A 12,500-nucleotide genomic window follows, 5' to 3' on the forward strand; every position below is an offset into this window, starting at 1 on the left:
CACTGCGCAAGATATGACCGTTAGTTAAGATTTTTTCGGTTAAATTTAATGTTAGGATGGGAAAAAAAAAGAAAAAGAAAAAGGAAGAAATAAAAATTGCATAAAATATGAAAGGCATTGCTATAGTCAGAGTCGTAATTTTCTTTTCTAAAAGATGCAACCATAGATTTCTTTATAAAGGAGTCTATGATATATCTTGAGGCAACGAATTAAAAGGATTGTTTATACCTCGTATAGAGCGAGACGCAGCCGGAACCGAGGCAGGACGGGGCGTGGTGGTGCGCACTCAGTTCTCTGAATCCATCTTTGGCGTATCTGTGGACTCGCTGATGCCGGGGAAGCGTCGGCGTCTCCTGAACCTCACCGTCACGCCACACACTGGGTAGGTTTGCAGTCATGTGTTTGAAGGTGCCAATACTTCATTTGTTTCGAAAAAAAGTTTTCTGTAAAATGTCTTTTTAAGAACTGATAGATTACATTAGACAATTGTTTATAACCATGAGTCCTCTCTTAACTTTCAGAGAACACTGGCAGGTGAGCCTACATGTGCCAATTATCTCTACAGCCCTCGAGTGGGAGACGAAGCTCTGGAAAAATCAGGGCAAGCAACATTGGGAAGTTAATGGGGAAGTCAAGTCTACCAAATCTGACATATCGTTAGAATTCGTTCACTTCAAGCAGGAGAAGCAGGACGAGGAGACTCAGGTCACGGATGACAGAGGTGAGGCTGGCAGGTGTGATGCTGAAGGTTGTGGGGACGGCAATGTCAAGGAGCCAAAAGCCAAGTCGCGGCACCACGTCGACAGTGATTGCGACTCAGATTTAAGAAAAGAACAGACAGTAGACCAGAATGAAGTTTGTAGTGGTCGAGATCATAAATCAGAAGACTTAAAGCAAAATGATCCTGATTCCATAATGGTAAATGTAGACGAAGAATGTTCCAGGAAAGCGGAGTGTGATGGACCGGAAGAGTCAGTGTCAAGTGACGCTGTTCAAGAGACTACACAAAAATTAACTTCCCGGGTTTTCAGCCTTTCTTCCAACATGAAGACTTACGGTAAGTACGTCCACACTTCATGTAGAACGAAATTTGACTATTAAGGCAAAATTTAATGACACGTTTCTTATGATGTTAGTAAGTCCTTTTATTCAGGTCTTTTTATATACTTGATTTCTTGCAAATAAGAATTTATAATTAAAAAAAAGTTGTTCGCTATACCTTTTGAAATCATAACTATTTGGATAGTACTGTTCTAATATTTTTTGTCGGTCGCGTCATCAGTGCCACAGTAGTGTACTTGAGTTGTTTACTTACCTGTACCTCACGACACCCTCCCTTTATCTCCCTCCACGCACCGCACGCATAGTCTCATCTGACGGAGGACGCTGGATTCGGATCCTGCAGCGCACACACCTGGCATTCTGTCCTCGCCTTGGCTGGAACTTGAACCGTGAGTGAACCGGAGCCTGAGAAGCGAAAGTTCAAAGCAAGAGAGAAAGAGAGAGAGAGAGAGAGAGAGAGAGAGAGAGAGAGAGAGAGAGAGAGAGAGAGAGAGAGAGAGAGAGAGAATGATGATTTAAACTATACAAGAAAAATATTGCAATAGACTTTTTTTTATCACTCGGAATTCTAGAAATATTTCGGTTCAATCGTGACTGGACTGGGTGGGAGGTAGCGTGGCGGTGTGGTGTTGGGATGTATTGATGGTGATGGATACCGGTCCTGCAGAAAAGGTGGTAGTCATGGCGGTGGATACCTGTCCTAAAGGACAGGTGGTGGCATTGGATACCCATCCAGCAGGGCAGGTGGTGGCAGTAGATACCCGTCCACAGGACAGGTGGTGGTAGTAGATACCCGTCCAGCAGGACAGGTGGTGGCGGTGGATACCCGTCCAGCAGGACAGGTGATGGTAATGGCGGTGGATACCCGTCCAGCAGGACAGGTGGTGGCGGTGGATACCCGTCCAGCAGGACAGGTGATGGTAATGGCGGTGGATACCCGTCCAGCAGGACAGGTGGTGGCGGTGGATACCCGTTCAACAAGACAAGTGATAGTCATAGCGGTGGATACCCGCCCTGCAGAACAGATGGTTGCGGTGAATACTCGTCCTGCAGGACAGGCGGTGGCGGTGGATACCCGCTCTGCAGGACAGTGGTGGCGGTAGATAACCGTCCAGCAGGACAGGTGATGGTCATGGTGGTGGATACACGTCCAGCAGGACAGGTGGTGGCGGTGGATACCCGTCCAGCATGACAGGTGATGGTCAAGGCGCTAGATACCCGCCCTGCAGGACAGGTGGTGGCGGTGGATACCCGTTCAGCAGGACATGTGATGGTCATGGCGGTTCATACCCGTCCAGCAGGACAGGTGATGATCATGGCGGTGGATACTCGTCCAGCAGGAAAAGCGGTGGCGGCGGATACCCGTCCAGCAGGACAGGTGGTAGTCATGGCGGTGGATACCCGTCCAGCAAGACAGGAGGTGGCTGTGAATACCCGTCAAGCAGGACAGGTGGTGGCGGTGAATACCCGTCAAGCAGGACAGGTGGTGGCGGTGGATACCCGTCCAGCAGGATAGGTGATGTTCATGGCGGTGGATACCCGGCCTGCAGGACAGGTGGTGGCAATGGATACCCGTCCAGCAGGACAGGTGGTGGCAGTGGATACCCGTCCAGCAGGACAGGTGGTGGCAGTGAATACCCGTCCAGCAGGACAGGTGGTAGCGGTGGATGCCCGTCCAGCAGGACAGGTGATGGTCATGGCGGTGGATACCCGTCCAGGTGATGACAGTGAATACTCGTCCAGGCGATGGCAGTGAATACCTGTACCGCAGGACAGGTGGTGGCCGTGGATAACCTTCCCGCAGGACAGGTAGTGGAGGTGAATACCCGTCCAGCAGGACAGGTGGTGGCGGTGGATACTCGTCCTGCAGGACAGGCGGTGGCGGTGGATATCCGTCCAGCAGGACAGGTGATGGTCATGGCGGTGGATACCCGGCCTGCAGGACAGGTGGTGGCAAAGGATACCCGTCCAGCAGGACAGGTGGTGGCAGTGGATACCCGTCCAGCAGGACGGTGGATGACTGTCCAGGAGGACAGGTGATGGTCATGGCGGTGGATACCCATCCAGCAAGACAGGTGGTGGCGGTGGATTCCTGTCCAGCAGGATAGGTGGTGGTAATGGATACCAGCCCTGCAGGACAGGTGGTGGCGGTGGATACCCGTCCAGCAGGACACGTGATGGTCATGGCGGTGGATACCCATCCAGCAGGACAGGTGATGGTCATGGCGGTGGACACTCGTCCAGCAGGACAAGTGGTGGCGGTGGATACCCGTCCAGCACGACAGGTGATGGTCATGGCGGTGGCTACCCGTCCAGAAGGACAAGTGGTGGCGGCGGATACCTGTTCAGCAGGACAAGTGGTAGTCATGGCGGTGGATACCCGTCCAGCAAGACAAGTGGTGGCTCTGCATAACCATCCAGCAGGACAGGTGGTGGCGGGGGATACCCATCCAGAAGGATAGGTGGTAGTCATGGCGGTGAATACCCTTCCAGCAAGATAGATGATGGTCGTGGCGGTGGATACCCGCCCTGCAGAACAGGTGGTGGCGGTGGATTCCCGTCCAGCAGGACAGGTGGTAGTCATGGCGGTGGATATCCGTCCAGCAGGACAGGTGGCAGTCATGGCCGTGGATACCCGTCCAGCAGGATAGGTGATGGTCATGGCGGCGGGTATGGTGGATACCCGCCCTGAATGACACATGGTGGCAATAGATACCCGTCCAGCAGGACAGGTGGTGGCAGTGGATACCCATCCAGCAGGACAGGTGGTGGCGGTGGATGCCCGTCCAGCTGGACAGATGGTGGTTATGGCGGTGGATACCCGTCTAGCAGGACAGGTGATGGCATTGAATACCAGCCCAGTAGGACAGGTGATGGCATTGAATACCAGTCCAGCAGGACAGGTGATGGCAGTGAATACCCGTCCCGCAGGACAGGTGGTGGCCGTGAATAACCTTCCAGCATGACAGGTAGTGGCGGTGAATACCCATCCAGCAGGACAGGTGGTGGCGGTGGATACCCGTCCAGCAAGACAGGTGGTGGCGGTGGATTCCTGTCCAGCAGGATAGGTGGTGGTAATGGATACCCGCCCTGCAGGACAGGTGGTGGCGGTGGATACCCGTCCAGCAGGACAGGTGATGGTCATAGCGGTGGATACCCGGCCTTCAGGACAGGTGGTCGCTGTGGATATCCGTCCAGCAGGACAGGTGATAGTCACGGCGGTGGATACCCGCCCTGCAGGACAGGTGGTGGCGGTGGATACCCGTTCAGCGGGACAGGTGATGTTTATGGCGGTAGATACCCATCCAGCAGGACAGGTGATGGTCTGGCGGTGGACACTCGTCCAGCAGGACAAGTGGTGGCGGTGGATACCCGTCCAGCACGACAGGTGATGGTCATGGCGGTGGATACCCGTCTAGTAGGACAAGTGGTGGCGGGGGATACCCATCAAGCAGGACAGGTGGCAGTCATGGCGGTGGATATCCGTCCAGCAGGATAGGTGATGGTCATGGCGGCGGGTATGGTGGGTACCCGCCGCCCTGCAGGACAGATGGTGGCAATAGATACCCGTCCAGCAGGACAGGTGGTGGCAGTGGATACCCATCCAGCAGGACAGGTCGTGGCGGTGGATGCCCGTCCAGCTGGACAGGTGGTGGTCATGGCGGTGGATACCCGTCTAGCAGGACAGGTGATGGCATTGAATACCAGTCCAGCAGGGCAGGTGATGGCAGTGAATACCCGTCCCGCAGGACAGGTGGTGGCCGTGGATAACCTTCCAGCATGACAGGTAGTGGCGGTGAATACCCGTCCAGCATGACAGGTGGTGGCGGTGGATACTCGTCCTGCAGGGCAGGCGGTGGCGGTGGATACCTGCTCTGCAGGACAGTGGTGGCGCTAGATACCCTTCGTACAGGACAGGTGGTGGCGGTGAATACACGTCCTACAAGGACAGATGGTGGCGGTGGATACCCGTCCTGCAGTACAGGTGATGTTCATGGCGGTGGATACTCGTGCAGCACGACAGGTGATGGTCGTCGCGGTTTATACCCGTCCTACAGGACAAGTGATGGCGGTGGATACCCGTCCTACAGGTCAGGTGGTGGCGGTGGATACCCGTCCTACAGGACAGGTGGTGGCGGTGGATACCCGTCCTACAGGACAGGTGGTGGCGGTGGATACCCGTCCTGCAGGACAGGTGATGGTCATGGCGGTGGATATCCGTCCTACAGGACAGGTGGTGGCGGTGTATACCCGCCCTGCAGGACAGGTGATGGTCGTGGCGGTGGATACCTATCCTGCAGGACAGGTGGTGGTGGTGGACACCGGCCCGTTCCGCAGAATTGACTTCCAATATCATTCTCCCTCCACTGAGGTGCTGTGGTTCAGGAGTACTCCTTCTTTTCATTTGACGGTCTCCTTTCCAATGTTCTGTGTTTTCACTGAAGGACGCCCTTCACGAAGTGGATGACGTCCATCGTGTCTATTGTGTGAGGATGCGTCAGATTTTCTCTTAGTTTATTCTAGTTTTGCTGTTCCCTGGTGGCTTGCCTCGTGACTCCCTGAACTGATGATTTAGTCCCTAAACTATCAGTCGTCCCTGGCAGCGGCCGACTCTGCCCTGGTGCAGGCATACTGCTGGGCTGAGTCCCACTTGGGGAACCTCGCCCTGGTCTGTGCGATCCTCACCCCCTCCTGCTACGAGAGCTGGACGTTGGGGTAAACAAACTTTTTATCGTATAAAACGATTTTAAAATTAAATCCTTATTGTGATCCTCATCGGTGCGACAAGACATTTGTAGATTGAGTGAAGAGAGATGGTGAGGAAGGGATCGCAGGTTTGGGGCGTGAAGGGTGAGGAGAGAGAAGGCACGGTGTGTGGAAGGTTTGTTTGGAGGGGCTGTTTTGCCATAACAGGAAGGTGTGGCTTTAAGAAGAAGAAGAAAGTGAAGCAGCAGCAGCATAAAAAAAGAGAGTGCACGTGTGTGTGCAGATTTAACTGGGGCTTAAGAAAAAATAAATAAAATAAATAATTGGAAATTGATTGTAGTGTGTATACTTTATATGCACATTGTCACTACTACTACTAGCCTACTGGCTCCTTGTAGCTGCTTCTTATTAATTCTCTCTTCCAGCATTATTGTAACTATAAATCTCTCTTCCAGCATTATTCTAACTATAACAAGAATTTATAATAATTAGGAGAATATTGATGACGTGGTAAGCATGATGGCAAATATTTACATCTTTGTTTCTTCCATATATCGCTTTATATTACTTCCAAGGTTTTCCTTCTGCGTTTGTTCCTTTTCTTTCTTTCAGGCTCAGAGTGAGCATCGTAGGAATGGCAGCCGTCTTGATAGACTTGTAAAAACTGGGAACACCACCGACAGCTTCAGCAGGTCCTGGCACTGGTTCTTCAGTGTTGAGTGGCAACCGTTCATTTGACAAAGAATAGCTGTTTCAAGGGTTTAGGGAAAAAAGTTTTAAAGTTACAAGTTTGTTCACATTTTGTCTGCTCGTGTGTGGAAGTAATTTCGCAGTCTGTCAGTAGCACATCGGACTGCCCTCCGTCTTGGATCACTGAGCTGCTGCATTTATTTATTTTTTTCAGGTTACTTTATGTTTGCTCTAGAACAAATCTTAGAAGTTATATGAGTAACTAATGTCCTTGAATTCATTGTTATTTTCATTTGTTTATTTATTTATTTATTTTTTCCTTCTTCTTCATTATCATCTTTTTCTTCTTTTCTTCTTCTTCTGCTTCTTCTTTTTTCTTTTCTTCTTCTTCTTCTTCTTCTTCTTCTTGTTTTTTGTTCTTCCGCTTCTTTTTCTTATTATTATTATTATTATTATAATTCTTCTTCTTCTTCTTCTGCTTCTTCTTCTTTCTTTTTTTTCTTCTTCTTCTTCTTCTTGTTTTTTGTTCTTCCGCTTCTTCTTTTTCTTCTTCTTCTTATTATTATTATTATAATTATTGTTATTATTATTATTATTATTATTATTATTATTATTGTTGTTGTTGTTGTTCAGACATTCCGACAAGCTGGAGGAGGAGGTGAGAAGAAATACAAGTGTTGGGAGGTGAGTTTATTCCCGACTAGTTCCCCTGAAGAAGCTTGTGCGAAGCTAGTCGGGAATAAACTATCCTCCCAGCACTTGTGTTTCTTCTCACCTCCTCCTCCATTATTAGCATCATTATATTCCGGAATTACTAGTAAGTAGTGACGTCAGTAAATTTGCGAATGACACCAAATTACGAAGATAAGACAGGACTGGATAGAAAGTATGATTGGACAGAAAAGTGTGAAATGAAATTCGATATCAATGAGGTAGCGTTCTCTACGTAAGAAGTAAGAGAGAGAGAGAGAGAGAGAGGGAGAGAGAGAGAGAGGGATGCACAATATATAACAGCAGCTTAAAGGCCAGGGAGATAGCTAAATCTTCGAGAGAGAGAAAACAAAGTGATACTACAAGTCTGCGGCCTATAAAACAGTGCATTTAGTGCTTTGATAAGGCCTCTCTTACATTACGGTGTACAGTTGTGGCTGTGCAAAGAAGAGTGACTAGGATGATCCAGGGACTGAAAAAAAAAAAAAAAAAAAGCTAGTCACTGGAATGGTGTAGGGTGCGTGGTGATACGATAGAGGTATTTCGATATCATTAAGGTAGGCTTTACCTCCTCATACGGTGTTCCATCCCTCGAAGTAATAATAATGATAATAATAATAATAATAATGATAATAATAATAAGTGAATTGATAAGTAAATACATCCGCCAATTCATGATGACTTAAGATTTCTCGGCCTGGGTGCTGGACCTTACAAGTCTCCTGATACTTCATCTCCTTGCTATTCTTGTCATGTGCCTTACCCGAATAGAATGGCTGGCGGGGGGGAGGGGGGGAAAGGTGACAGGCGAGGTGCAGGCTGAGGGTCATGGCAGGGTTAGTTGGGAGAGCTCAGCCCCAGTGAACGCTCGTGTGTGTCAGCTGAAGGACACCAACACTGCCCGGTGATCCATCTGGGTGGTGCCAAGCGAGGAACATGTACTGGTGTTTTGGTGAGTAGATTAGGTAGTGGTGATACGAAGAGATTTAACAATACGGCCCTTAGATGTTCTTCCATATGATGTATGCTAACAATCGTGTGTGTGTGTGTGTGTGATGGGAATAAGGTACCTAAGTTTGTTAGTGAACACGTACTATTATTTAGTATACTATCATTTGCTCCTTTACTTTACTGAAAACAGTACGGTTCATATTGAAAGCATGTTATAAAACTACATTGTGGTTTGTAAGCATGAACTCTGCCGTCTCCCATCGTCTGCAGCAGTGACTACGTGAGGTGGAGACTAAAGGAAGGGGAGTAGGGGAGCTGCCAGGTGCCTCCACACGCCCCACAATTGCACGAGGGAAACATTCTTTTCTTGTTCTTTCACAACATCCTCACTTTATTTTACCAACCGTGATTCAAGTAAGAGAGAAATCTGTTACGCGTGAGCATACACTGAACTCTAGGGGATGGACCATGAAGGGGTGTTGCTCACACTAACAATGGAAGGGTTAAAAGAAAAGGAGACATTTTAACTGCTACTTAATATCTTAAAGTTAACCCTTAAATTAAGTAACAATACAAAATTGAAGATTATTTAAGTAAGTAAAAGTAACAAGGAGTGGCAATCTGAACTGGACTGAATAACTTAAAAGACTGGTTCAGTTAATAACTTAAGCCAAGTTAGTAAATGCATATAGATACAAATTACAAAAATAAACACCTTTACATATACATAATAGAAAATAAATATAAATGTGTTTGTGTGTGTGTGTGTGTGTGTGTGTGTGTTTATGTGTGTGTGTGTGTGGGTGTGTAACACTGGTGTAACTCTTACCACCGCTCTCGAGTGTATATGAGGCTCCCAGCGTATGCCAAGGCGAACTCAGAGCTGTAGCGACCCTTGGAGGAGACTGAAGCTCGATGGAACTCTACCCCTCGTTATCGGCTTGGTAGCCTGCTTCAGGTCACGTATCCAGTATGCCTCAAGCTATACACGTGGCAGCGCCACGGGTTAAGCAGGCACCTGGTTCCGTGGTAGAGTAGTCACGTGTGTGACATTCCCCCCTTCTTAGGATGACGCAGAAGGAATGACTCTGCGTCATTAGAGAAGTGAGGTGGTTCCTGTCCCGTGAAGGTTGATTCCACCAGAACGTCGGTAGATGGTTCTTCTGGCAGTGCTCGGCCCTCGGCTGCCTCCATCGACCGGTTCACAAGGCACGACTGCATCCCCGGCAACAGGATCCTAGGGTCCTCAGGGTCGCGACGGGTAGTGATGCGAGGCGTAGTGGGAAGGCGAGACAAAGTGTCAGCAAGGCAGTTGTCCAGTCCCTTAATATGGTGCATTTCAATGAGGTAAGGCTGGAGCTGTAGAGACCACCGTAGCAGACGTTGGTTAGTGAAGCGGTTCCTGTTGAGAAAAGTCAAAGGGTTGTGGTCAGTGTAGATTTGGAGTGGCTGGGTGTTGGACTGAAGATAGTACTCAAACTTCTTGATGGCAGAGATAATGGCTAAAAGTTCTTTCTCGATAGTGCTGTAATTCTTCTGATGGATGTTGAACTTCTCGGAGTGGTAGGCGACTGGGTGAAAGATTCCGTCAGATTCTTGCAGGAGGGCGGCACCCGAAGCGTGATCACTGGCGTCAGTATGTATGATGAAGGGTTTACTGAAGTCGGCCGCACGCAAAACCGGTTCCCGAGCAAGCAAGTTCTTAAGTTGATTGAAGGCATGTTGGCAGGCAGGGGTCCATTCGTACGCCACATTCCCACTAGTTAGTCTAGTAAGTGGCCCAGCTGCGTCTGCGAAGTTTGGACAGAAACGCCGGTAGAACCCCGCCATGCCCAGGAAGCGGCGGAGCTCGCGTCGAGTAGTGGGAGTTGGGTACTTCAGTACTGCGTCGACGTTAGCGGTCTTGGGCCGGACGGAGCCTTGTCCAATCTGATGTCCTAGGTAGGAGACGGTGGCAGCTCCGAACGTAGACTTCGCCAGCTTCACGGTGAGGTTCGCTTCCTGCAGACGGCTGAGCACATTCTGGGACCTTAGAGGGCCGGAACACTCATGAGAACTCCATCCTGTTTGTAAAAGGCAGGGTAATGAGTAATTTGATCTGGAGGGATAACCTTGTCATGAAATTGAGTCAAAGTAGTGTCTTCCTGTTGAGCCTCAGTGAGAAGTTTCAGAAAATATTTGATTGAGTTCAAGTGGGGATGGGCTCTTCTTTGGAAGTGAGAAAGACTGATCAGATTTCCTTGCTTGTGCACGAGTAGTGACACAAACAGGGAATAAGCCTGGTTGTTGCTCTTCTAACTGTACAGTGGGGTTATCCATCAGCATTGCGTCACTAATTACCAAAGGGGGAGTCACCTTACTGCCAGCTAGGTCATTAGCGAGGAGTAGTTGAGCATTAGGGATGGGGTAAGGCTGGTTCTTCACTAACTCCTATTATCACTTCACCTCTTACTAGTGGGCTATCAAGATGTACTTTAGCTAATGCAATGGGGAAGGGGTCATGGAAGTCTTTTAAATATACCTTTTCACCTGTGTAACACTGTTCAATACCAGGGACTGCTGACTTCAGCACTAGGGACTGAGCTGAACAGGTGTCTCTGACAATCTTAACTGGGTGATCCTTGTTATCAATGCTGATGGTGCCTACAGACCTGAAAGGCTCAAACAAGTCTTTAGGTACAGGGAAGGAGGGAAGAGCTTGTATGGAAGCAACTGGCTTGGCAGGATATGTTTGAGCTACCTTGCACTTGGGATTAGGACAGTTCTTTATGAGGTGCCCCGGCTGTTTACAAAAAGCACAAAATAGAGGTGGTCGAGTACTACTGCCGGTCATTTTACCAACCCCTGAGTTACCCGAGTTTATCTTACCACTAGGAGTCTCGGTCAGCTTGTCTGAGGTTGCCTTGCGATTCACCAGGGAGAAAAGGTCCGCTAACTGAGCGGCTTTGAGAAGATCCGTTTCTTCTTTGTTGGTGATGTGTAACATTACTGAGTAAGGGAGCTTACGCATGAACTCTTCTAAGGCTAAGAGATTTACTAATTCGTCGTACGTGGTTATCGCGGCTGACTTAAGCCAACGCTTGAGAGCCTTCAGTTTCTCTGAGGCAAACTCTAGATAGGTTTGTTGCGGAGTTTTGAACATTTTTCGAAAAGACTGACGGTATCCTTCTGTGGTAATGGAGTACGCCGCTAGGATGCCCTGTTTGACACAGTCGTAATCCGTGTTGTTTTCGAGGCCGTTCAAAATAGTTAAAGCCTTTTGGCTGAGTTTGGGTTTAAGAAGCCAAGGCCAGTCTTCTCGGGGCAGTTCAAAATGTACTGCTGTGTCCTCGAACTGTCCAAAGAAAGTTTCGGGGTCTTTGTCAGAGAACTGAGGGAGTAGTGAGAGATACTTAGTTAACTTTTGTTTGAGGTCAGCTGTGGTGGTTGATCGAGATTTTAATTGTGCGAGTTGGGTCTCGTGGATTCTTTCTTTTTCTCTCTCCTCTCTTTCTTTTTCTTTCTCCTCTCTTTCTTTTTCCTCCTTTTCTTTTACATATGCCAGATCTCTTTCCGCTTTTTCTTTTTGAAAAGCTAGTTCTTCTCGCCTTAGTTCTCTCTCTTCTCTCTCTCTTTCTCTTGCTGCCATTAGTTTCAGCTTTTCGAGTTCGAGCATTAAACTGGCGTCGTGCTGTGAAGCAGCACTAGTGGCTTCACCTCCAAGGTGAACTAGGATTTGAGTTCGGAGTTCTTCCTTCCGAATGTCAGACGGATATGAGAGATCAAACTGTCGGGCTATGTACTTTAAATCATTCTTTGTCACTTTGGCAGTTTGTAGCTCCGCCACAGAAGGATTACTGCAAAATGCGTCCAAGTTTAACTCATGCGACATGATTAATGAGCGTGAGGTCAATTGAACCAAATCAAGTGTGTCTGAGCCCTACACTGAAACCTGATCCAAGACCTAGGTTCGCCACCACGAGTCGGAAGGACCCGCGTGAACGACAGGTTCGAAACCACGAGTCGGAGGGAAAGGAGTTGACCCGCGTGCATCGACAGAGACTCGTTTTTGAGTCTAGTTGAGTCAAGGTTAGCAACGCCTTAACTGTGCTTCTGAAGAGGCAACGAATCGAAGAAGTGTAGCGATAATCACTGCCCCAAAATGACTACCATAGAACTAACACTTAAGCACTTGTAATGGCTTGCCGTATTCGCTGCTTTCAAGCAAAGAGTGGAACGCAAGTTCCCAAGTTTTAAGGAGTCTCGGAGTTCGGGGTGAAGGTCACTACTAGGGGAATCGAACCGACACTAAAGCAACACTGGAAATCAATTGTTAGCTTTTTAACGCTTTTATGACTAGACGCCGGTACCTCGCGTACTTTTAAAGCGGAAAAACGCAA

At 48.6% G+C, this 12,500-nt stretch overlaps 2 protein-coding genes across 2 annotated transcripts in view; one reads left to right on the plus strand and one right to left on the minus strand.

The window, feature by feature from the left end:
- Positions 1-12,500, plus strand: part of LOC135098924 (uncharacterized) — a 33,205-nt gene that overhangs the window by 2,499 nt on the left and 18,206 nt on the right. Inside the window, exons 3-5 of the mRNA XM_064001350.1 lie at positions 238-382; positions 522-1,057; positions 1,368-1,451. Coding sequence (XP_063857420.1) covers positions 238-382; positions 522-1,057; positions 1,368-1,451 — 765 coding nt within the window. The remainder of the gene's footprint in view (positions 1-237; positions 383-521; positions 1,058-1,367; positions 1,452-12,500) is intronic.
- Positions 9,160-12,144, minus strand: LOC135098915 (uncharacterized). Its single transcript, XM_064001333.1, has 2 exons — positions 10,990-12,144; positions 9,160-10,184 (listed from the first exon to the last, which is right to left on the minus strand). The coding sequence occupies exons 1-2, from the start codon at positions 11,990-11,992 to the stop codon at positions 9,160-9,162; spliced, it is 2,028 nt and encodes a 675-aa protein (XP_063857403.1). The 5' UTR covers positions 11,993-12,144.

Source organism: Scylla paramamosain, unplaced genomic scaffold (genome assembly GCF_035594125.1).
Source record: "Scylla paramamosain isolate STU-SP2022 unplaced genomic scaffold, ASM3559412v1 Contig92, whole genome shotgun sequence".
In the NCBI taxonomy this organism is placed as follows: domain Eukaryota; kingdom Metazoa; phylum Arthropoda; class Malacostraca; order Decapoda; family Portunidae; genus Scylla; species Scylla paramamosain.